This window comes from Branchiostoma floridae, chromosome 13, assembly GCF_000003815.2.
Source record: "Branchiostoma floridae strain S238N-H82 chromosome 13, Bfl_VNyyK, whole genome shotgun sequence".
NCBI classification, from domain to species: Eukaryota; Metazoa; Chordata; class Leptocardii; order Amphioxiformes; family Branchiostomatidae; genus Branchiostoma; species Branchiostoma floridae.
In genome coordinates, this window is record NC_049991.1 from 2,242,369 (window position 1) to 2,268,966 (window position 26,598).

Below are 26,598 nucleotides of genomic sequence, written 5' to 3' on the forward strand. Positions count from 1 at the left end.
CTAATTGTTTCTTGCTCTTTTTCTTGAAACAGGTGACATACATGTAAGTATGGGCCCTCTTACGGCCTTCATTGGAACTGCAGGGGCATCTCACAGTGATATTACTTAGATTTTTAGAGTGGGGATTTTGGTCATTATCTTTTTAATTGTATGAAGATACTAATGCCTATGAGGTAAAGTTTTAAAAACTCCAGGCCAAACTGCTCAAAATGTTTTTGAAAACCGGGGCTCGGCCGGGATGTTTTAAGAAAAGAGAAAATAAAATGTATTCCTAGAAAAATACACAAATCATACCCATGAATCTTCTTTCGACATATTTTGTGTATGTTATTTGTATTTTATGTCATGCTGTTTTTCACATTTCGAGTCCAAAAGCTGCCCGGCCGGGTCTCGGTTTGTCAATCTGATAGGTTTAGGAGACAGGGCTCGAAATTCATTTTTGTGATTAGGTGCACTGGTGCACCCAGCTTAAAAAATTGGGTGCACCAAAATTTTTTTGGGTGCACCACTTAAATTTAAGTAGAATGTCAGAAAAACCTAATAACAAAACATAGTTACAGCCTATCAAATTCTTAAACAAGTACCATGACAGACATTTTTGTTATCTTTCTAACACTTAGATGTCAAGAATATGATGTATATACTGATATACTTTGATATCTTTACATACATAAACCTAAGAAAATATTTGGGTGCACCCTGTGCACCCACAGAAAATAATTGGGTGCACAGCTCCAATTTTGGGTGCACCTAGTCTCCAAGCAGACCCTACGGTGCCTTAGAAATAGTATCAAAGCCAGGGACTTGGTATACCGGCACCAGGGTCTGCCCTCAGTCGGGCTGATCTGACGCTATTAGCATCTATTTGTTGCCTATTAAACTATGCTTGCCGAGTAGGTGTTAATTGCCCTCCCGGCCTGGGATGGCTCGTGCGCCCCTGCACCGTCTCACGGGAAGTCACGTCACGGGTCACCTACGATGACCGTTACCGGCAGATTTAAAATGCCGGCAACAATGGAGGCCAGAGTACGACGTGTTTTCCGCGATGTATGGGGATTCGAGCCAAAGAAAGCACAGCTCGATTCCATTTTGGCCACTCTGGAAGGCAAGGATGTCTTTGTCGGCATCGCTACCGGTCAGGGGAAGTCCCTATGCTACCAATGCAAGCCATAGTTGCTAGCCGGGAGCAAACATCTGGTCCTTGACGCAGTTCGCCGGACGAAATTACAAAATCGCAGAACGAAATAGAAATAAACTTTCAGGAAACAGAAATGGCAGCGCGCTTGGCTTGTTGTGGTTCTTTCTACCGCATCCAAACATAACAGAGAGGATTACGATCAGGCGGCATGTTTTTAAAACTCATAACGTTAGTTTGGTGTTATTATATATGTATATCAAAATTTGTAGTTTGTTTGGCATTATTTTCAGACTTCAAATCGATTTTAAACTAAATATTTTATGTATTGTGGCGCTTGTTCTATTACGTTGCGATGCTGTCAAATTTTTCAATCCGGCGCCATTTGGCGCGAACCTACCGCTGGGAAGTGCGCGCTATCACTGACTTCGTCCAGTGTAAGTCGCTCGTAAAGTAATTAGCACTTGACAACAGGGTGGGGCAGCGACACCATTGTTGAATAGAAACGCTCCACCCTGTTTCAGTGCAGGCAGACCTCCGGTGCCCGTTTGACTCCCTTAGCCGGCTATCTCCCTTTGGCCGGCTATACTCCTTTGCCAGCTTTGATACTATTTCTAAGGCACCGTAGGGTCTGCTTGGAGACTAGGTGCACCCAATTTGGGGTATTTCGAGCCCTGGGAGACAACAGGTGATGCATGTTGTGTTCAGATTTACCCCTGTCTTTCATTATCCAACAAGATTTTAGTTGGACCGTGGCCATAGACTCAATGTCAAGGCTTCAGCACGTCTTCATTATGTACTTGGAATTCTGGCAACTGCACTAAAACAGATAGAGTTACAGCTCAGAAATCACAGTGGTTCTCTAAGTGTTGATCTTTTTCAAATGTAAAGAAATATTCTTTAGATTTTCATACCAGAAAGTTTTTGATGATTATTGTAGTTTACTTAACTTAGACTAATGTTTTAACATCATGTTGCAAGAAATTGAAAAATGATATTGTTGCCTGATGATGTTAGAATTTGAGAGAAGAGATGTACAAATTGTGTATTTTGCTTGCACATTGGGAACTGACTTAAGTGTCAAAAAATGGGCAAAATTTTTCACACCTAAAACATACATTTAGGCCTTCTATCTACATGTAACACCATTTTACAGTGAAAAATTCAACTTTGTGGCAACAATCTACCCTGGGAGCCAGCTGGGATGAGGACAGCTAGTTTATTCGGTGGTTCAAGACAGTCAGACCCGCCAAGCTCCTATTAGCAACAGCTCTGTTTAGGAACTGTACCATATTTATGGGGGGGGAGGGCTGGTTCGTTAGGGGGGGGGGGGCCATGTCAAATTTTTTTGAGGTGGGGGAAGGGCCATGTTAATTTTTTAGAGATTGGGGGGGAGGGCCATGTTAAATTTTTTTGAGATGGGGGTAGGGCATTGATCGGACTTCCAATGCACCAGCCCTCCCCCCTGATAAATATCGTACGGTCCCTTAGGAAAGGGTAGCGATGATAACTCCTTTGGGCTTAAATGTGAGATCTGCAGGCTGACTGCCTTGGGTCCCCGAACAAAACTCGCTAGCTACCCGGTCCTGTTTGGCTCCCAGGGTAGCAAAAATCAGGAAAAAAGTGCTAAATTTACGTACTGACAAACATAATGGATTGCGGCTGCCCCTCCCCTTGACAGAACATCTGTTAGTGTTAGTCCCTCTAACCTGAGATTGTGCTGACTGGGCGACCAGGAAGTCTCAGGTCATGTCAGTGCACACCCCACAGAGCCGAGGATGGGTGATGTCATGCCTTAGGCCTAGTGAAATTATTGTTGTGTTTCTAGTTACAACCCTGAAAAATTAAAGGTCATTATAACAGACTTTATTTTAAAAACCATTCGTTCTATGGAGGTATGGATTCTCTCTAATCTTTACCCCAATGAAAAATGGAGGTTTAGTTTTTGGTGTGTCTGTTGTCTGTCTGTGTATACTGTGAGTCTGTGTTATATGTTTGTGTTTCTGGATATTTGAACCTCTGGATGGATTGTAATGACATTTGGTATGTAGGTAGGTGTTGGGAAGACAATTGTCAAAATCCACTTTGGACCACCTGGTGTATGGCCTTGGTACTGCAGTAGAGATTTTGGTTTTGTATCTTTTGTCCAGGACATGCTGTGGTCTTGACATTTTGGTGGCAGATAGCTTGTGATGCAAGGATATGTAGGTTAAGGCTCCCTTACTTTAGAACTGGAGCATTTTTGAAAAGTTTTTGGCTGATTGACTATAGGTGATCCAACAGATACAAATATATAGATATGAAATGCATCTGGACACTTTTAACATTTTACAATTTTTTTTTCAAGAGAGTCGAGAGCATTTTGGAAAACAATTCTACAATGTTTTTATTCTTCAACTGATGGAAAATTTTATGTTCCTCTCTTGCTAGCTCTTGACCCAAAAATATGGGCTAGGATTTGTAAAATTCATAACCGAAAACACAATTTTTTTATTTAGGCCTAATAGTATAGTTGGTGGCATACTCAGGGGGTCATGGGCTCAAACTTACAGCAGAACAGTTTTCTTGACTGTCTGCCAGTTAATGCTTGGCAGGGGGAAGTTATTCAAGGATTCAAGGGATGTTGTTATCATCAATTTTAAATTATCATTCTAGAATTGGTAGATAAAGTTGTGATGACAGGTTTAGAGATAGTACTATCATGTTGGCACACACAAAATGCAAAGTAAAACTTTGGGTAAAATATCTTATTTAGTAATTCTTGTACAGAGAGGGACATAATACTAAGTGTAGTTCTTTAAATCTTTTGCAGTGTTTTTATGTTCCCTGTTTTCAAAGTGACCGCTTAAAACTACCAAACATGTATATTTCTAAAAGTACACAGTATGCCATATACCACCAACTGAAGGAACACTCCATTTTCTCTTTAACGCAAAATTGAATCACCACAAATTTAAAGGTATTCACAGTAAGTGCCTGTCTGTCAACCAGACTCTTTTAAAAATCATTATGGGCGATGCCATGCATTTAGGCCAATTTTACAGCACTTAGTCACTTACAGGGTTAGACAAGTCCATTGACCTAATTGCCCAGGGCAAGTGAAAGTGCCAATAGGACATGTACATGTATGCTTTTGAACGATGTCATCTATCTGAAAATCCTGACTTTAAAACTATCCAACGAAGCCACTGTGCTTGGTGAAAACAAATTCTACTGTATGATACTTATGTGAAAGCATTACTTTTCGAACACATCAATTCTAAGTTGGTAACTCTGGTTTGTCATAAGCTAAGTGTGACTATTCTGTAGGTGTGATTCGATGATTGATGTACACTAGCCTGAACAAATCCCCGTGGTTTGCCCAACTGACCAACACTAGAATTATGTCAGACACCCCTAAGCCAATTGCAAGATAAAATTATAGTAAGATCAAGATTCTTGTAATATTTCCTATGGCTATATATGTATTAAACATGTACTAATTATGATTGACATCCACATAAAGTATGAATTTAGCAAGCTGGAAGAGTCCTAAGAACTCCTAACATCTTAAAACTTAAACAAAAGAAAAGAAAGATGGCTGGAATCAAATTTCAAACCAGTGAAAAGCCAGTTCTGTAGACTGTTTATGAAATTGTAATGTAATTGTGTCGAAAACATTTTAACCCTGACTTATAGTTAACTCACTGTCTTCCCTAACAGGTGTCTCAGCCCCTGATCATCCGTGAGGTCGTTGAACCCTCCCTGTTAAAGGACGCAGTGAGATACGAGGATCAGAGTGAGGTGCTGAAATGTGGCTGCTATCGACAGGGAGATATCTCAATAGTGGCGAGGTAAGATAGCATGCTCTCAGAAACTCCTGGTATGTTTCCAGACATTTTATTATCTCTCTGCGTCAACTGTTATCAAGATTTTGACAGGGAAGAAGATTATGCACACATATCTATCTAACTGTAGGATTGATTATGCCATTGTGTTATCACAGTGCAGGCTTCCATAGAATAATTTGAATGCACTTTGAGTGTGCTGCGTTTACCATTTTCAACAATTCGGACCCCAGATTTGGATTTTGGAATAATACTACAATGATAAAATTATTGCTGTTGTTACAATTTTTGATCCAAGACACCAAATTTTCTCAATGCTGCCATTTTAAGAATTTCAAAATGCCTCCCAGCTTATTTCATGGCCATTGTTTTGTCTGTTATTTTTAGATTTATCCTTGTTGTTGAGAAAGATAACGAAACGATGGAAGGACATCTTAAGGTAGCAGAACACAGTATTTTTTCCACCACTCCCATGGTCAGTAATAAGTTTGTGTATAAAGTAGTGCATCACAGCACTTGACAAAGCCATGGAGATTCTCTCTTTGAGGTCCTAACTAGGGGTGGGTACCGGTACAAAAAATTCAGGTCCAGGTCCGGTTCAGGTCCAAAGGATCAGGTCCAGGTCCAGACCTGAACCTGGACCTGATGCAGTATGACTCATACCAATGGTCTATTTCACTATAAAGAAATCTGTTTGGTGGAGTATTAGACTTACACTGGCGTTTAAAAATCCTACAATGCTAACTGCACCTGCACGATTGGCTGCAAAAATTGGTAGAAATTATTATAAACTCTACTCCACTCTTGTTATTTTCTTCCACCTGCAAGCGCAAAAACGTGTGAATGTCTGATAAAATAATCTGTTAAGTTTCTAATCGGTCCAACATCCGGTCCACCTAATTTTTTCAGGTCCGGTTTTTCTGGACTGGTCCAATAAGAAAAAAACGGTTTTGTACTGGTACGCTGTACCGATACCCAGCCCTAGTCCTAACCATGTCAACTCTTATAGGTAAGAAACTGTGTTCTGCTTCTTTAATCATGATTCATATTTCTCCCTCCCCCCACAGTTTGGACAAGACAGAGTACACAGTTGGGGACACAGGAACCGTCAGTGTAGACATCAGTAATAGCACATCTGTAAAAATCAGGAATATCAGAGTCAATGTGAGTACAAGTTTCTATACCCAGTTGTCAAGTTGCACCACATAACCATATTTTGTTTGTCCTGGCACACATAACACATGTTGTGGCATCACGTGTGGCCTAACTCGGGTAGAGCGTTCAGCTCGGAATCTAGAGGTCCCAAGTACGATACCTGCTGTGCCCCCGACGTTGTGCCCTTGGGAAAGGCACTTTACACGACCTTCCTCACTTCACTCAGGTGTACAAATTCTGGGCACCTGATTTTGGTCGGGGAGGGAAAAGAAAAATGCTACCGTTACCTTCTGTCTGCTTGTACTGTGTATAATGTATGTGGCACTATTAAAAGCTGCTGGAAGAAGAATCTCCCAAAGAGCTATGACCGTGCCAAAATTTTTGTGAATTTTCATGCATTGCATTCTGCTATGATTTATAATTGCAACAGTGATTTTGGTCCTTGGTGCATACAGTAGGCCACTCACACAACACTTGCACTTCACACACAAAACTACATAGCGTGGTGTGCTACCTGAGGTTACCAATTTGCCCCCCCAAAAAACAATATATTTTCTTTGCTTGTGGACAGACAAGGACAATGTGGCACTTCATGGATGGCACCCTCTGCAGATGACATTAAAATAATGAGATAGGGAAAGAAAAAAAGATGGGTAAAAAACAAGATGGCTAAATTTTGAAAATAGACACCATAAACATTGTGACAAGAATTGAAGCAAGAAAAGTAGAGTAGTAAAAATGGTCTGTAAAAAGTACACATATTCTAGTAATTTTTTTTTCAAAATCAGATGAAAATTGCTAGTTAATGTCATCCATAATATTCACTTGCTGTGGCCTAACGTTAAACATTGAAAACCTTCATTCACTTTTGCAGGGCTCAAGATTAAGGCCCTGAAACTGTGACAATCTGAAGTACTGTAAATGCAGAAACTTTTGCGGCGGTTTAATGTTCGCGGGTTTTTTTTGGTGGCCACTTCACTGCGAACTTAAAACCACAGCGAACATTTTTCCATGGCAGTAAGAGACTAAAGTGTATGGTGCTACTTAAAACCACCGCGAAAAGTCCTCTTTCCAGCTATCGAGAAATTAAATCCCAGCGAACTTAAAAAATTAATGTATTCACAGTATTCACGGCCAACCTAGCATTTGGTTGAGGTTGCCCACTTGACAACAATTTCAAGCCTTGATGTGAATCTTTCCGCAAAGAAAGACAGATGGCCATAGACATACGGAGAAACTTGGGGATTGACATGTAGGGAAACTATGCCCCCCTAGCAAATGTTTGCGCTCTCTCTAGGGTTGTCTGGAGACTGATATTTATATGATGAAACTATAACAGGTGATAGATATATTCTACAGGCTCTTTAGAGTGCCATAATGGTATTCTAACAGGTCAACTGTGTACCAGTTATCAGTTGGAAGTAAATTCCAGAAATTCTGGATGATTCTCAGATGACATATGGCTTACATGCTGCTATGCTATGGGGAAAGGCATTATGTGTAGTATTCATATTTGATTTATATTAGTTTATCATACAGTGCTGAAATTTTATCTGTAATATATATATTGTTTATGTATTTCGATGAACTTTTCACGATTTAGGAAGGCATTTCTTTAATACTACACTTTTGTATGTGCAAATTCCAGCACATTTTTATTAAAGAAAAATTGCTCTGGTCACCTTACACATGTAGATCTGGAATAAATTTTTTTTCAGAATCATAAATGGCACTATGCATTTTAGATGGCCAGTGCAATGGCCCAAATGGGTAGATTTTTCATCGCATCGGTAGGTCGTGAGTTTGATTCCCGGCCGTGTCATACCAAAGACTTCAAAATTAGTACATGCTGCTTTCTCTGCTTGACACTCAAGGAAAGAGTATGGTATGACTGTCGAACACTCAGACCACTACCGTAGCACTACCAGTGGACTAGCCCCCTGCTGTAGCGATTCCGGTCATTGATGTATGTACAATGTAGCGATTGCACAAAGCTGTGTGGCCCAGGGCTACAGAAATGGAGATGGGCACAGCACTATGCACCATTTGGTACAGGAAAGACTTAAACTATGCATGTTAGATTCCTTACATGTCAAAATGCTACTGGATGTTAATGACATTTTTTAGTGTAGACTGTCATAAATTATAACTTGTACAATTATAGAGACATTTAGATTCATAAATGTTGAAAATTTACAATTTCTGTTGCTTACATATTTGCAAGCTTTGTGAGTAATTTCATCATGTTGTTAAATAGCTAGATGATACAATTAATGCTTGAAACAAGATTTTATTATCCTGTTTACAACCTCTTCTGAAGAAGATTGTTCTACAACCCCCCCTTGCAGATGAAGAGAGTAGTGCATCTGATGAAGGGTCAGTGGGTGTGTACAGCGGCTGAAGCCTCGAAGGTCAGGAATCGAATGTCCAGTTCAGCGGGTCAGCCCGGGCCACTGGTGGAGAAGGTGTGGGGCGAAACACGGGAAGGAACGAGTAACAAGTCAGTAGATTTTGTTTTTGTACAGGCACATGATAAATGAAAACTTTTCATCCCCATTTGATGGGCACTGCCATCTTGGGTAAACCTAATGACTGTGTGACTCATTTCTGCCATGATAATTAGTAAGGCAAAATTTGTATTATCATTCCAGGCTGCAGTACCATCATGTATTACTAGCTGGCACTTCACCACAGCCTGAAGTTCCTGACATAAATACTTGTAGTTACTCAATGAAAACATGTAAATGTTCATTCCTAGTATCTTACTAATGCACCAATATGAGCGATCGCGATGATGTCATGGTGACACAGTGGTAAGCAAAAGCAGGTGTTTGGTAAAAGATTAATTTACATGTTTACCATCAAATTGATTTGCTAATTTGAATCTCAATTTTTAGTCCAATCTACTGACGTCCTGGTAGGCACCAGCCGCCGAATAACCCCGATATAAACAACAACAGTGATCGCTTGTATTATATGTCACCTGCCGGTATTTAACATTTTTAGATTTCATTTCAACCTCAATGATTTACTGCAAAAGAAAGATTCGCTAACATCCAAAGTCCTCTTAGTTACTTGAAATTTTTCCTTTCTTCTATTTCTTAGAAAAATAGAATTGGCCCTTCCTGTGGAACTAAAGAACCTTCCCCCTGTGGTCACCCTGGGCAAGCATATCAAGGTGAGTTCTAGTATACAGAGTTTTCCGTGACTGTGTGTGTTCCTGTTTTGGTTGGTGTTTGTTTGTTTGTTTGTTTGTTTGTTTGTGTGTACTTTGACTGTACTAGAGACCTACTAGAGTTTCAGGAAAAATAGGTCAAAGTTGGTAGAACAGTGATGATGACCAGGGTCATAGCCTGGGTACCATTAACTGACAGGTAGTAGTTTGCTCCTATGTTCGCTTTTGCTACCCATCTGGAGACCTGAAAATTTGACCCATTTGTTGCTAACGTCAGTTAATGAGCAAATAGGTTCTAGAGTGTTCGCTCAATGACAACAGGCCCTCCCGCAAGCAGACAGAGGGCGTTTGGAGTGTTGCAACCACTGTTCAAACAAGCGCTTCAACCCATTCCTTGATTCGCTCATATGTAGGGACCAATCACCGCCCGCGTCCAGATGTTAACATGGTCCAGGATCCCAGACGGAACAGCAATTAGGCAACTGTATATAGTGTATGATAAATGTCAGAGTGAGAAGCAACAGTATATAGTGCAAAATTACGCCGGAGCTTCCGGATGGTACCTAGGCCGCACAAGGTAGTACAACAAGGTAGCTGAACTACATACAGCTGTTTTGAAGTTATCTGGGGATCACAAGATTGATTTTCCTACTTGTTAAAGTGTTGATGATTTGAATTTAATGTAAATCTTAATTGTGTGTGAACAGTGTGTCTATAGAATACTGGTGGATGTTGGTCTGAAGTCATCGCTGTCTCTACCGACTGGTCTGCTGAAGATACCTTATCTACATCCACCCAGCAACTCAGAGGTACAGTATAGTTATTGTATACCTCTACATACTTTATAACATCAAAGCCTTATACATGTATATAAAGAATACTCAGCCTTATACATCACAGTGTATTCCGTATCATCCAATGTACCAGCCCAACCGCAGATCAGTCGACGAGCGATCCGACCCATGGGGGGGCTGGGATCAACGATGATGCAGAATACACCCAAAACGATACAATCATGCGATTTCCTTGCAAAATGCATCAAAAGTTGACAAAATTTGGTGTCCTCAAGCAACGGTTACATCAATCCGAGTGTCAAATCTGGTATTGAATTTTTTTGACGGCAGCGCATTTGGTGCACGTGAAGTGCATTCAAATCATTCAATGGAAACCCATGTAAAAATATGAACCAGTCTGTAACACCCATATTGAACATAATATCTTGGTCCAGATTTGAGTTATATACCTGGGGTCCAGTAGATGTAAGCTTCAGTCTGGTTAAGTCCTTTTGCTCAAGGGAAAAACAAAATAAACAGACACATCATGAAGTTTAACTGTTAATATGTTGGATTTTATCCAAGGCTGTTGTGTCCTTCAATAAGTTAATGTCTATTTAATACTTTTTTGCTTTTTTGTACCCAAAATATAATAGAAATTGGCTATGCCTAAATAAAGAAAAACAAAATCCTACCATATGGTGCAAAGCTAGCCCCATGCGAAATTGCAAGCCAAATTGGGCTGTCACATGGTGACACAAAAGCCAAAATATGCATTTTATCCAAGTATTCGCATTTTTGGGGAGTGAATTTAACGCTAATACCATGATGATACTATCAGGCCTGGAATGGCACTGTCAGTGACTGTCAGACAGCACTGTTTTGCCTCTGATCAGGGCCTGTCAGTGCACTGTATCAGCCACTAATTATTCACAAAATATGCAAATTTTCAGTCGTAGAAACAGTCGTTAAATCATGACTGACAGTCATAGATTCCCAGTGGCTGACAGTCGTAGAACAGTCGTAAAACAGTCGTTGAATCATGACTGACAGTCGTGGATTCCCAGAGGCTGACAGACGTAAAACAGTCGCTGACAGTCGTAGATCTGCTCTTACATAACAAAACACTTCTGCTCATGTACTAGATTTTGGAGGTAAAAATTATACAAAAACTGAACTATAGAAAGATTTTGGCTAACTAGGTTCTATCTACATAGAGTACAGAAATTTATGCAACTGCAAAATGCTTCAAAAAGTAACTGAAGCAGAAAGACCATTATAGACAAGAATGGGGCATCGTCAATACCTCCTCTGTCATTGATTTGACAAGTTTAAAATGCTTATAATATGAAGTTCTGAAACCATAACCAAATAAGTCTCTTAAAGGACAAGACAACAACTGACGGTACACAAATGTACATGATTGTTAATTCTGTACCTATTTGTTTAAGGCACCCAGTCTATAGCACAGTCTGCCATGCCCCCCTCCCAACAATTGTCAAAATTCAAAAGGTGGCCATTTGTCACTAATATCTTACCTCAGAAACATGATGTACACTTCCCCCCACATCCACAGTACTTCCAAACAATAGTTATGGCAATCAATCTCCTTTCCAAGCTGCAAAGTCTGAGAGATGGAGGCCTGGATACAGAGTAAATATCCCTGCTGTCCTTCTCTAGCTGAGCTCAAAAACCAACTGTCTCAGTTCAAACTTCCCTGGGCCTGCAGCCAATTAAAAGAGCTGGTATCTGATTCGCTAGATGCCTAATTAATGCAAGATTGTGATTTGCCATGGCTGACAGTGGTGGGACTGTCATCAACAGTCGTATTTCAGGCCTGTCAAGACAGTCCCAGATCAGTGCAGAGCCCGATTTGTACTTGCCAGACGTATTGCAGGCCTGTCGGTGGAGGTCTTCTGCTGATTTGCGTCTGAAATGCCTCTGTCAGTGCCTGTCCAGCCACTGACAGTGGCATTCCAGGACTGATGGTTTGCTACGGGCGCCGCGCGCGTAAAACAGTCACATTTCTGCGCATTTCACATTTCTGCAGATTTCTGCGCAGAATTCTGCACATTTCTGCAAATTTCTGCGCAGAATTAATCTGCAGAAATGAACCAGTCTCAAGGGAGCTATGACTGTTATCTACGTAACTGTTGTCATCTTCTATGTCATGATAAGGAATGTCAATTGTCCTGAACAAACTAAGCTGGAAAAGTGAGAGGGTATCTGGATTTTGCATGTCTGTCCGGAATTATAGTGTCGCCTGTTATTTACAAATCTTGTTTGTTTCTTCTCTGTTGCAGTGGGATGACTGGAAACCCCCTCACTGGGTCTCCCAGTGTGAGAGAATGACAGTAGAGGGAAAATTTGCAGTGTCTTCAAATGTCCTGGGTAAGTCCCTTAAAGTTTAACTTTCTGGAGCTTTATACCTCGTCCCTCGGATAGGACGTTAAATGGAGGTCCCGTGTCTGGGGAGAGCCATATCCCGGGCACGTAAAAGAACGCGCCACATGTGCGATGGTGCGGTGTGAGCGGTTCAAAACCTACAGTTCCTTGGCCGCACCTGGGGTAATTGTTGTCGTATTGAGGTCACCTGAGTGGCGCCGAATGGCAGCTCGCTCCAGACACTTGCGACAGTCGTATTGAGGTCACCTGAGTGGCGCCGAATGGCAGCTCGCTCCAGACACTTGCGACAGTCGTATTGAGGTCACCTGAGTGGCGCCGAATGGCAGCTCGCTCCAGACACTTGCGACAGTCGTATTGAGGTCACCTGAGTGGCGCCGAATGGCAGCTCGCTCCAGACCCTTGCGATTTAGCCCCGCCTATTGTAGGCTCCTCGCAATTCAGCCCCTGGCTGCAAAGAGTGAGTAGTCGGTCCACCCAATAACAATAACAATAACAATAACTTGGGCAGAAGAATGGAAAATGGTGTTAACCCTAGTTCACCTTTTTCCGTGGAGTAACATTTATCCGTTGTTTTAAAAAATAGGGTATTTGGGGATAACAGGTAGCTGAAGGGTGGTTTCAAACTGTCAAGTTGTGAAAATATTGCAATTGGGAACCACCGTCCAACGACGTGATATCCTTAAATAGCCTGTTTCTAACTACAACGGATAAAGGTTACCTCGCAGATAAAGGTGAACTTGTGTTAGAGGAAATGCTAGTTCACTTTCATCCATGGGGAATATTAAACCTGTATCTGTTTTAAAAACAGGGTATTTAGGGATATGAAATCAACGGGCAGTAGTATCAAAGAGCAATATTTTCCAAATTTAGGCCACACCAATTTAATTTCTTGGTTCACGGATTTTTTCATAAAAAATATGGAGCGAGAGGGCGAAATAAAAATAAAAATAAAAATTGTAAAATGGTTGGGGTAAAGGTAACGGCTAATCCAAAACATAAAGAAAAAAAGTTTTCAGCTTGAAAAAAGTACAAAAACACTATTTTTGTACAGTAACAGCACATGTACCCACACTTTAAGGAGCTTATAATATAAAGGCCAATTTGCTACACCAGAAAGTTGGTGAATGGTTTCATTAATGGTGAAAATTTGCTGAGCGGTAATTTTCATTTTTATTTTTTTCCCAAAAAATAGGAGCGAGCGAATCCGTGAACCAAGAAATTAAATCGGTGTGGCCTTATTGCAAATATTTTTAACATTATATCACTGTCCATTGACTTGATCATTCAAAATACCCTTCTTTTAAATAGTGAATATAGGCTTCCCTATACATAAAGATGAACTATAGCATTAACAATTGTACTGTTAATGAAAGTCTGGAAACATAACTGTATGAATAATCATTCATTTTTGTGCACGTTGATATTTTGAATTTCATCATTTGAAAGCAGCATTGTATTTTGTTAGCTATGATATTTAATATGTCATTTCTCCATTTTCAGCACAAGAAGAGTTTGCAGGACTCCCTACATTTCAAGTACTGGTGGAAAATAAGTAGGGAAACACTATGTACAACTGACAGCAAAAGATTTCATAAGCTATTTTTGTAGGCAATGCCGTCTATTTTGTCATCACTGACATTTTTTTCAAAATTGAAGGTAAGGATGAATCCAAACATGGAAGAAAAACTTGGAAGAAAAACTTTTTTTTGTAAAACAGTACTGTACAGCAGATTTGGTACTAGATATGATATTTTGTCATATACATTAATATTTTGTCATTAACATAGAAATGAATCAAAATTCAAGGTAAGGATGAATCCCAGTGTAAAAAAAAGCCTTGTTTTTCGTAAAACAGTGTTGAACAGCAAATTGGGGTAGATATGACATTTTGTCATATTAGCATGATAAGCTCATATGATAGCGTATCATTGAAAAGAGTGGAAAATTATATGTTCACAATTATATCTTTTGATAGTCGATACTGTCAAAGCCGTATCTCTCACCATAGTGTACTTCGGTAATGTTACGTCAATAACATTATGTTATATATTGAATTGAAATGCAGTTTATTTGTACATTGAAATTTGTAAATGATAGAGGATGTCTTGGTAGACACAAGAGCTCTCTTTAAGTTAGCTTGCATGTTCCAATGCTTTAAGTATGTGGAAATGTATTATATCATTGTTTCAACTGAATGTACATTATGCAGATTCAGAAATGTGCCATATATAATGTGGAGTGTTCATATACATTTTGTACATTGTAGGGCCCTTCATCCTAGATTATTATTCCAATGGCTCTGTGTGGCTGGGGTTTTTTTTTATCTTTTATTTTTGTTTTTTATTTTTTTATTAAGCTACAAATGGTGATGCTAACAAAAAAATGCACCACTAGAATAATAGGCACAAAAATGTCCGAAAAATACATGAATCTGCTTTGAGATTGTGTTTTGAGAGAATACAAGATGTATTCGGATGCTCTGAAATGATTTGTAGCTCACACATTGTCAAGATATGGACTGCTGTGTAGATATGACAGCTGAGTTAGACTTTACGTTAGGTATTTTTGCGCTGGGTTTACATTACGCATTTTCGCGCATTTTCAAGCTTCTTTTTTTTTTTAATGCATTTTCGAGTCTACTCGGAGTACACTAAGCAGGGCTCTAGCCAGCTCGAAATTTTTTTCCCTCAGCCAATTCCCATTGTCGCAAAAACACTATTCCAGGAGTTAGAGAGACTGAACTGAGACCTTGAAAAACGGGTTTTAATGAGATTATCGTATGCGAAGGGGTGCCGATACACATTGTCAACAATCATAACAATAGCAAAACAAACAGAGTGTGGCTTTTACGGCCGTTGCCGCTGTCCCCAAGCTGACTGTAGCTTCCAACAAGGAGCTTTTATCAGATTTTTGTCCGTCAAAGTTGATGGATTGGTTTTAAAGTTTTTCCGTCACACGCAGCAAATTTTCGTCAATTGACGGAAAAACGGACGCTGGCTAGAGCCCTGACACTAAGTCCTCTCCAGAGTACACTTTATTCTATTTACGCACGGAACTGCAAAGTGACTTGGAACTCCCAGTTTCCCTGGTGGTATGAGGACCGCACTGGTAGAAGGGTACATTATTAGTCAGAATACTCCAGGGCTCTAGCCAGTGTCCGTTTTTCCGTCAATGGACGGAAATTTGCTGCGTGTGACGGAAAAATTTTAAAACCAATCCGTCAACTTTGATGGACAAAAATCTGATAAAAGCTTCTTGGTGGAAGCTACAGGCTGCTTGGGGACACCGTCCATGGCCGTAGAAGCCACACACTGTTTGTTTTGCTATTGTTATGATTGTTGACAATGTGTGTCGGTGCCCTTTGGCATACGATAATGTCATTAAAACCCGTTTTTCAAGGTCTCGGTTCAGTCTCTCTAACTCCTGGAATAGTGTTTTCGCAACAATGGGAATTGGCTGACGGAAAAAAATGTCGAGCTGGCTAGAGCCCTGGAATACCCTGTAGTTTTTGTTTACAGTCAGTCATGAGTTGACTCCACCAGTTGTAGTCTGGTGTGCAGCAAGTCAACTCGGAAAACGTATGTGTAAACCCAGCAAAAGAAAACACACTATGCACTAACCTGTTTTCGGTAATAACACAGAAATGCCGCTATTACCATATACATATACATGTATTGAGATAAACAGATACAATAGTTTATGTTTAATGTTGCATACTTGCCATGTATGAAGTTTTGGGCATTTTGTTTTCTTTTTGTTTTGACCCATATGTAGAATGTGTTTGATATATCCCTGGCCACCAATATATTGCAGAGATGGCCCATAACAAAAAAATAAAAACTGATTTGCCAATAGAAAAAGTTTAAGCCCCATGCAAAAAGCTTGCCAAGTTTGGAGCATTTCTTTATGAATTATTATTTTTAAATACTCCAATATATGAGCCACCAACCTATATAATATACCCCAAAACAACAAATGTTCAAGGTATACATGTTCAATTTTACAGGGTGTTCTATAGATGTTATGTTCAAATAGGGCAGCTTTAGCATAGATTTTGCCACTCATGGTAGGCATATTAATTACATTCGAAAACTTTTATGTAACAGTTATAATCTTTAATGTCTAGTGGTTGTTAAACTTTATCCGTTGGGTAACCTTTATCCATTGCATTTAGAAATTAGAGTATTTAGAGAAATCAAGTCAAACGGACGGTGTTTTCAAATTGCAACATTTTCAGAATATTACAGTTTGAAACTACCGTCCATTAACTTGATTTACTAAACACAAATGTACCATTTTTAAAAGCAACGGATATAGGATACCCCATGAATAAAGGTGAACTGGCGTTAACCTGCCTGTCTGGTAACAGGAACTAACACTCCCAGACTGATAGAAACACTGAATGCAATTTCTTAAGTCTTTGTTTAAATGAATTGTCATATATAGTTAAGAAGAAGAATCTTAGCTAAAAAGTGCTTACAGAATGGCTAGAACAAAAAAAAAAAACATTTTTCTTATGTATTGAATATATTGTGTTAAGTTTCTTATTCTTTTACAGAGTGACTGACAAAGATGTCTTGGAATTTAAGATATGACAAAATATTTTATGTCACATATTTAACTAAGTTGTATTCAACTGTTGTAACAATTAGCATTCAAAATGCACCCTGTATCAAGACATGAAAAATGGAATGTTAAATTTCTACGAAGAAGAGTAGAAATTTTCTGTTTGAGAGCTGCCGAAATATTATAACTGGATAAAACTGAGCAACCATGTTGGTTTTGTGTGTTTTTGTGTACTGTTGCTTATGATGTAAAAGCCTCAATGAGGTAACGCTGCCTTTATCCGTTGTGTAACTTATATCTGTTGTTTTTGAAAACGGGGTATTTGGGAATGTCACGTCGAGGGACATTAGTTTCAAATTGCAATATTTTCAGGATATTGCAGTTTGAAACTACCACCTTTTTACTTTATGTCCCTAAATACTCTGTTTTGAACAACAACGGATATAGGTTACCCCACGGATAAAGGTGAACTATCGTTATACGTAGTTTACTATCTATGCAAAGCAATTAAAGCATATACACATAAGACAGATCAGTACTGAAAGTTAAACAGTCTTTTAGATAGGGTTTATAAACTTTATTTTTTTAAGATATTAAGTTTTTCTTGCATAGGAATGCTATGTTTGTTACTCTGTATAATACTGCATATCACAAAAGGTGGGGAGTTTAAGATCCATGTCACTAATATATACACAATCACAGTACCTGCCTGTTTTGCCCCTCTTTCACTAAAAGTACATTCGCGTATTTTACATAAGATACTTAAGCTTTATAAGCATATTATTCGTCTTTGTGTTAAAACAATATTCAGTTGCACCACCCCTTAATATTAACGTGGAACATTCCCAGGTCACAAAACCTCATTCAGACAATCCTGTTACATGTAGTTGTCCTCATGGCAGTACAAACTAATTCAAAGTCAGAAAAACAACAGCACTTGTATCACATAATATACAAAATAGACTAAAAGATAAAACATATCTACATTATGTTAGTTTGTCTGTGAAAATATATAAGAACACTAACTACTGCCATTTACTTGTTTCTTAAACTTAACATTAACTTGAATCATCAGTATTTATATTTATGATGTGGGCTTTGATAGAAATGTACTATTCCTAGAATCAGAAAAAAAATGATACAGTTTGTCATTAACATGTTGCTGAAAGATTAGATAAACATAGACTAATATATATATATACTAGTTAATAACTAGCTCTCTTGGCATTAATTGGCATGCATTGGCAGAATATATAACTATACATATGAAGAGGTAGCTTTAAACTCAAGAATACCCTAAGGAAAATAGGCACAAAAATATCATATCGACTAGCAAACACTATCTATGTTGCAACCAGCTCAACAAGTCATACAAACAATAATAGTTATGATGAAAGAGGAAAGGTAAAACTGCTCGTCCACCCCTGCGAAATTTCAAGAATGGAATGGTCCTCAGGTAAGACGCGTCACCAGAACGATGATGATGATTGGTATAAAGATGACCAATGGGATGACAGCTATCATCCACCTGTACTGCACTTTGTTCTTCAACATCTGATAGGTGGTTATGTTCCCTTCCTTCTTGGCCGCTTTTGCCTGAAAGAAAATTTGCCTAGTGTTATATTTCTCCTAATATCTAAGTTAAAGTACAAAGTTAGCAAGTTAGTAGCCCTCGATTTTCGCAAAACGGCTATACGGGCTAGAAAGTTCCCCTCTTCTGCATAGTTCATTGGACGGTTTTATGATTTGTTTTGAAAATAATTTGAAGAGCCACAGAACTATTTTAAAAAGTGCTGTCTTGAAATCATTATATCCAATTTAAATCAATGACGTGTTTATGTTTGTTGAAACGTTGTTTTCTAAAACAGTGTGAGACATTACAATCCGTTTTAATGTTTGTTGAAATGTTGTTTTCTCTCTAAGAGCAAGGGGGTTATACACTCCTTGCTAAGAGCAACAAACATTGCGAAAAACACTGTGTCACTAGGTACAACCGATATGCCGATTTCGTGCTTGTTGAAACGTTGCTCTCACATGTATACGTTTGCTCAGCTTTGTTTGCTAAATAACCCTAAGTACAAAATCATAACATACCATACGAGATTCCTTGACACCCTTCGCTATCCACACAGGAATACAGCAGCCAAACCCGCTACACAAGTACCACAGAGTCTTTCTAATGCCCTCTCGGACCTCTTCTCCTTTCTTGTCGTCTTTCTTGTCGATTTGGACTGAGGTAGAACCTTCTACTTGGAGATTCTGGACACTTAGAATAACGCCATCTGGCGTAGAGTCCGGTCCTGCACCGCTCTGTGTTCCATTTTGTTTGACATGGTCATTTTCTATTTCCTTCTGGATTGTTCCGTCTTCGTAAACTGGGTTAGTCTGATGGAGAAAAACAAAACAATTTAACTAGAATATGTAAGAAATGGTAAGGTACGCGTACGTGTATTGTAGCCTGTGATGCACAAGCTCAACCTTTAATTGCCAAAGCTTATTAGGCCTCCTCATAGTCTAATAACTCTAATTAGTATGAATAATAGATTACTAATACATGTCGATATCTCATGTTGAAAAGCAACCAAGGTAACGTATGTTGATACTATGATGGTGCATTTTGTTGTACATCCGACGGTTGCACCGGATGGTGAGATTTGTGTCATGCCGGGGCTACATTTCTATTCTAATTGAGTCAAGTTAGCGTTCCCAGCCTGTTTGCGCATTCCTTAAGAAGCGTAAACAGGTTGGGGGCGCGCCACGTGACCTCAATTACACCTGGACATACTCACCTGACACAGGGGTACTTATTACACTGAGAAATCTTGCATTTTGTCATTCGGAGCGGACGAGCCTCACCGCAGCGTAGGGGAAGCTTCGCTACCACGTTTCTCGTCTTCTTCACGTGCTCTCGACTTTGTTTTTAGACCAGGTCTTCCCAGCGCGACAGATGCTGATTTTGAGAGCCCAGTGTTGTAGTCAGGTTTGGGGGATGGTTTACTCTTACCAAGGAGATTTAATAGCTCTTTGCTCTTACTTATCGTCCTGGGGTTTGCAGACTACGGTTGGTCGGGTCGGAGAGCCCGAGTTTAGAGCCCAGGACGGGCAGTTTAACGTGGCAGCCTGGCGGCGGAGTTACTTGAACGTTTTGGCCGACTTAGAGCATTCTTCTTGGGGTTCACAGGTGAGACTTGATTAGGTTCCTTTAAATTTGTTGTTCCTATTAGTATTATTTTTTTGTGGAGCATGTCCACAGTGCTGCTTTTTCGATTTTGGATTCCGCTAGTATTGTTTAACGTTTTATTGTGGAGGGTAACCACTAGTAAATTGTTTTTTGTTTTGTGGAAGCTATCCACTAGAACTTGTTTTTTATTTCCGCGGAAGGATTCTGCTAGTATGTTCTCTCGTTTTATGTGGTGGGTAGCCACTAATAAATGATTTATTGTTTTGTGGAGGCTATCCTTTAATAATTTGTTTATCGTTTCCCCGGAAGGAGTCCGCTATAATGTACTCTCGCCTTATGTGGTGGGTAACCACAAGTAAATGATTTATTGTTTTGTGGAGGCTTTCCACTAATAAATTGTCTTTCGTTTCCGCGGAAGGACTAGTCCGCTAGTAATGTTCTCTCGCCTTATGTGGTGGGTAACCACAAGTAAATGATTTATTGTTTTGTGGAGGCTTTCCACTAATAAATTGTCTTTCGTTTCCGCGGAAGGAGTCCGCTAGTAAAATTTCTCTCGCCTTATGTGGTGGGTAACCACAAGTAAATGATTTATTGTTTTGTGGAGGCTTTCCACTAATAAATTGTCTATCGTTTCCGCGGAAGGAGTCCGCTAATAATGTTCTATCGCTTTATGTGGTGGGTAACCACAAGTAAATGATTTATTGTTTTGTGGAGGCTTTCCACTAATAAATTGTCTATCGTTTCCGCGGAAGAAGTCTGCTAGTAATGTTCTCTCGCCTTATGTGGTGGGTAACCACAAGTAAATGTTTTATTGTTTTGTGGAGGCTTTCCACTAATAAATTGTCTATCGTTTCCGTGGAAGAAGTCTGATAGTAATAATGTTCTCTCGCCTTATGTGGTGGGCAACCACTAGCTGTGATCTCTAGTTTTTGGAGGGTATTATGTTTTTTATCCTCCGACGACCATGTGGTGGGTCATTAATTTTAGCAGTTACATTTTGGTGTGGTTTGCAGCTGTACGCTGTAATCCAACATGGCGCAGGTGGCGCATAATTTGATTCCTCTGACGACCACGTGGCGAATGATTAGTTTAAACAATGGCATTTTTGTGTGGTTTATAGTTGTGCGCTTTATTCCAATTTGGCAGGTGAGGTCTTAGGGAAAGCCTGTACTAATTGAACTGGTTTATGTGGAGGATAGTATATTTTATCGTTTTTGTGGTGGGTTTCCTATGGCACGTATATGATTGGTTATGTAGAGGGAAATCCATTTGTCAATTTTATTCGTGTGTGTGGAGGATTTAGTGTTTTATCTTCTTTTGTGTGGAAGATATCCACTTGATTGGCAAAAGAGAAGGTTGTAGTAAGCAGTATACCCACGGTTGTTTTTAATTGTTTGATCTCTTTTGGGGTACGATATCCATGTTTTGCGGATGCAGACGTTTTATCGGTTGTGTGGAACGCATCTACTGTGAATAGGTTTATTTACCGATTGTTGCTAGTTTACGAGGCGGCTTATTTCTGTATGTTTTTCCATGGTTAGCATTGTTCAGAAGTTTTTAGACCTAGTAAGTAATGTTTATTAGTTCCTTTTTCGGGGGATGTTCGACGGCGGGCACCGGGGTTTCCTATTATTACCCTTCTACTTCGGTAGGCCCACCAACCGGGGGCTGGTGCTCGTCCTAGGGCTGACCCTGGGTTAATCTTTATTTTTAAAATTGCATGTTTCTAGTCTGCTTGCCGTGTATTTATTGTTTGGAATGTCGGCTATTGAGAGAGACGGTCATTTCTTAGTTTGCAATTTTCCTTTTTCGTTACAGTAAGAGTAAAAGTGAGTTGTTTTTGTTTGAGAATTGTCATCTCAGGGTCAGCCTTGGGACGAAATTAGTACTTGACTTAGCTAAAGGGTGTTTTTTCTAGGTTCGAGTAGAGGTTTGGGTTGGAGGAAGGGTTTGGATATAGGTTTGGGATAGGATAGAGGTTTTGCAAAGGATAGAGGTTTGGGATAAGTTTGAGGTTTGGGAAAGAATTGAGGTTTGGGGAAGGATAGAAGAATGGGAAAGGATGGAGGTATGGGGTATTAGAGGTTATCTATACTGGTGTGTGCTTTAGCATACCGCATTACGTACACGGAAGGGAGATTGCGGAGGACTTTTTTGCCCATACCTTACACTCTCTTCGGAGCACGCCCGGAGGTCAGGCAGGATATAGTACTATTCTAATTGAGTCAAGTTAGCGTTCCCAGCCTGTTTGCGCATTCCTTAAGAAGCGTAAACAGGTTGGGGGCGCGCCACGTGACCTCAATTACACCTGGACATACTCACCTGACACAGGGGTACTTATTACACTGAGAAATCTTGCATTTTGTCATTCGGAGCGGACGACCCCACCGTAGCTTAGGGGAAGCAAGCAGATGAGCGTGGCTAGATGCGTGTGGTTGGTGTCATCAAGGAAGGGGGGGGGGGGGGGGTCAAGGAAAGTTGCTGTTCCAGAACGCCCACCCCCCCACCCTGATTTTTTGTATGTTTCGTTATCCCGCCGTTTACGACCATCCGGGCGTTTTGCTCCGGACTTTTTTGCCCATACCTTACACTCTCTTCGGAGCACGCCCGGAGGTCAGGCAGGATATAGTACTAGCCTGAGTATCATCCTCCGTAGTAACCGCTGGCTCACGACTTTCGCTTGCTAACCACGGAGTTAGCAAGCGAAATTCGTGAACCAGCGGTTACTACGGAGGATGATACTCAGGCTACTACATACATTTCCAGACCGGGCCGGACATTTGTCAGAAACGAGAATTATAATATCTAGGTTATTAATACACACACACGGGGAAAAGAGCCAGACTACTTTATTGCCGTAAAATATAGTTAGATATCATGCACTCGAAACGTCCGAAAGTAATTTCCTAATCTTATGCTGTTGTAGAGATCGGATTATCTTTATACACTGACTACTAGGCTATCTCTCTCTATATATAGCTACGTGAGTAGGGCTGCCTACCGGTACAGAAAATTTAGGTCCAGGTCCGGTTCAGGTCCAGAGGATCAGGTCCAGGTCCGGACCTGAACCTGGACCTGATGCAGTATGACTTATACCAATGGTCCATTTCACTACAAAGAAATCTGTTTGGTGGAGTATTAGACTTACCCTGGCGTTTTAAAGTCCTACAACGCTAACTGCACCTGTACGGTTGGCTGTAAAACTTGGTAGAAATTACTATAAACTCTACACTACTTCACTCTTGTTATTTTCTTCCACCTGCAAGCGCCAAAACGTGTGAATGCCTGATAAAATAATCTGTTAATTTTCTAATAGGTCCAACATCCGGTCCACCTAATTTTTTCAGGTCCGGTTTTTCTGGACCGGTCCAATAAGAAAAAATGGTTTTGTACCGGTACGCTGTACCGATACCCAACCCTATACGTGATGACTGAGGTATTGAGTTCAACCATTACTTAGTATTCAACTACCCTTAACGGTAAGTGGTCATATCACACCACCTCCGCCATTATGGTCGCATGATGTGGAAGTTTCTGTCACTATCATCGATATCGTAGATATGTTTTTAACGTGCGAACGTAATAGCATAGACGCACCTGTCCCGTGACGTCATTCCGTTCCAAAACTACTGCCTCCGCCACCACCTCAGTTTCGCCGTTCTCGTGCACGGGTAGCTCGATGTTGTGTACCAACGTTTCCTTGTCCATCTTGCCTCCTTGACTGAAAGGATACAGATTCACTTTTTAGACGTTATATATATCATAACGCCATAGCAAGTAAATTTCATGGATGACATCCTATGAAGAATGCAAACTTTGAATAATGAGTTAGTGAAAAAAAAACATGGGTGAAATAAACAAGATGGCTAAATTTTCAAAATAGACACCATAAACGTCGTAACAGGTTTTTGAATTGACAAAACGTGGCATCACAACTAACAAGGCATTCATTCTTGTATTAAAGAACTAGTGTAGTAAAAGTGATACTAGTGTGTTACACTGCAACTACATTCATGGCATCCATATTGGTGGCACTTTAACAACAATCCAACAAGTTTCACTTCTGCAACTATAGTCATTGCTACCTCCCTAGTGTCACTTCTGCAAGTATGATTATTATAGGCTATATAACACAACATGTTTGCCTATTTTGGTCTATTATCCCCGGGATTTTTTTTTCTGAAAGCAGGCGAAAATTAATGAGCGCGCTGATGTCATCCATAAAATTTACATGCTGTGGTCTTTAATTCTGTGGAAAGCAAACTCCACTGTTCGGACCTGTAACTGGTCCATTCCTAGTGTAAGGTTACCCGCTACAAGCGCGATTTAATTAGGCTAATCTTACATCAAATATCCTACACATATACGATGATTCGGTATCGCTTACGTTGCTTACGTAACGGTTGTGCTGGTTTCAATATAAACATTTCTTTGATGACGTCAAGTGAGTCAAACAAGGCAAGTCGTAAATAAGAAACAAGGTAAACACGGGTAACATGTTTACTGCGCCTTAAACGAATGATTTACATGCATACATAAGTGATATATGGGAATTAACAGGTGGTTCATATCTAGCGGGTCGTATTTCGTGCCCACGCGCGGCTTGTACATGTTCTGTGGTGTGATATTGAAAATAATATCAATGTTTGGTATCGGAGCACACTGATTACGAGTGAAAGTATAATTCGTCATTTTGCATTACTATATACCATTTCTAATGTGATAGAATTACCTGTTTCTATTCATTGACTACGTTTACTAGTATTTCAGTTGTGAAGAAGAATGTATACAGTTTTGTGTATACCAGTAAGGTAATAAATAGCAAGGAAAAATTCATATTCCTCATGTTACTAGATAGATCCTGTATTATTGACTATACCTGCCCATATGCTTACAACTGTCTTTAGAAGCTAGAAGAAGTTGAACCTGTACATACTAGCATATAGTAGTCTCTGTAGATGTATAAAGATGACCCTTTTTTATATCAAATTGTGCCTTATCGCAATGACCTGTACTTAGCTTGTTTGAGTATAAATGTACAATAAAGGTCCTTCATTTAATAATAGTAATATTTGTAATAAAGGTTCCCCACATTGACGACTACATGTAACCAAAACAAAGGCGCATCACCATAGATTTTGCTGTCAAAGTATTCGTGTGCTGCGAGTAGAAAGTGTAATTATAAGTGCTCGCCCGCATACGAATCCACGCATTAACGGTTAGAACAAATTGATGATTCCATGTCCAAACATGGCGAAATAGATTGCATTTCGATTGCTTGTGCCGTATTGCTTAGTACGGTCACGCTAGTAATGGATTTGGAGGTCACAAAAGGAAGGGAAAGGTATTTTTACATACCGCAGATTTCATACATAACTCCAATATGTAAGTTACTAGAAATATAGTAAAAATGGAGAAATAAGGCGTCTTGAACAATTGCAAAACTCGATTTTCCACGTTGCGATTTTCAGAAAGACAAGGCATGCGAGATTTTGAAATGAACAAAATGGCGACGGTATTGACAACAGACAATGGCATTAGGTATAGTAGACTACAGTATTAGATTACATTACAGGTATTTTAGCACGCGATCGATGTAGAAAGGGGTTCCCAGAAATGGACGTACGATACTATAAAGGATACATGTATAAGGTGCAACAGATTTACAAGGAAACAGAAAGAGGCCTTAAGTTTCGAAAATGGTTCCATGTTTTGGGGTAAGAAACAACAACAACACTTGAGAATGTAAACTCACCTGAAGCTTAATATGTAAAATCTTGTTGCAGGCAGTTGAGAGGTACGCCCTTGTAAGTGAAAGATTACGGTCACATGTCCATCCTAGAACTTGTAGAAGGAAATTGTCTTGAAATTCTGTGAGGAATTTTCCGTGACGAGACGGGTTGACACGATTTCCGTTACGTGGGTTGGACAGGTAACCGACCTTTAGCACGTACCGGTTCAGCAACTTTTGTTTGCGTTGTCAGTCCCCAGGGACAATGTGGCTCTGTACAGGTGTGGCGAGCTGCAGTGTTGCAGCAAATCGCTAGATGTCGCTACAGGACCGTAAACAAACCTATCATTCTAACTTAAGATGAAAACATATTGATGAAATCGCCCAAACATCTCTAAAAATTGTCCTTTAAATCTTACAAGAAAAGTTTAAACAACTGTTTATTGCATTGTTTTATTCTATTGTGGCAATAAATGTATGTAATAAGTAACATTCTAGTAGTATGATGGCAAATGCTATTACAAGTGAAGAAACTAACATTGCATAATAGAGACAGCATTCATGGTCTATTAAATATCCCTGCATTGTAAAATTAGTAACCCTGTGTAAAGAGGGTATCTCACTGAACCTGTAATACCTTGGCAGTATG

General features: G+C 39.8%; 2 protein-coding genes across 2 annotated transcripts in view; one reads left to right on the forward strand and one right to left on the reverse strand.

The window, feature by feature from the left end:
• Positions 1-14,897, forward strand: part of LOC118429520 (arrestin domain-containing protein A-like) — a 21,748-nt gene extending 6,851 nt beyond the window's left edge. The window contains exons 6-12 of the mRNA XM_035840018.1: positions 4,838-4,968; positions 6,030-6,126; positions 8,466-8,617; positions 9,223-9,295; positions 10,000-10,101; positions 12,369-12,456; positions 13,972-14,897. Coding sequence (XP_035695911.1) covers positions 4,838-4,968; positions 6,030-6,126; positions 8,466-8,617; positions 9,223-9,295; positions 10,000-10,101; positions 12,369-12,456; positions 13,972-14,027 — 699 coding nt within the window. The 3' untranslated portion in view covers positions 14,028-14,897. The remainder of the gene's footprint in view (positions 1-4,837; positions 4,969-6,029; positions 6,127-8,465; positions 8,618-9,222; positions 9,296-9,999; positions 10,102-12,368; positions 12,457-13,971) is intronic.
• Positions 14,898-17,599: 2,702 nt separating this feature from the next.
• Positions 17,600-26,189, reverse strand: LOC118429245. Its single transcript, XM_035839712.1, has 4 exons — positions 25,974-26,189; positions 23,816-23,939; positions 19,132-19,422; positions 17,600-18,633 (listed from the first exon to the last, which is right to left on the reverse strand). Exons 2-4 carry the CDS (start codon positions 23,924-23,926, stop codon positions 18,490-18,492), a joined length of 546 nt encoding a protein of 181 aa, XP_035695605.1. The 5' UTR covers positions 23,927-23,939; positions 25,974-26,189; the 3' UTR covers positions 17,600-18,489.
• Positions 26,190-26,598: the final 409 nt, after the last annotated feature.

Coding starts and splice junctions, on each gene's coding strand:
- LOC118429245 (XM_035839712.1), bottom strand. CDS start 23,926: ATGGACAAGGAAACGTTGGTACACAACATCGAGCTACCCGTGCACGAG. Junction 19,423..23,815: donor GGAATGACGTCACGGGACAG/GTGCGTCTATGC, acceptor TTTCTCCATCAG/ACTAACCCAGTTTACGAAGA. Junction 18,634..19,131: donor GTGTCAAGGAATCTCGTATG/GTATGTTATGAT, acceptor ATTTTCTTTCAG/GCAAAAGCGGCCAAGAAGGA.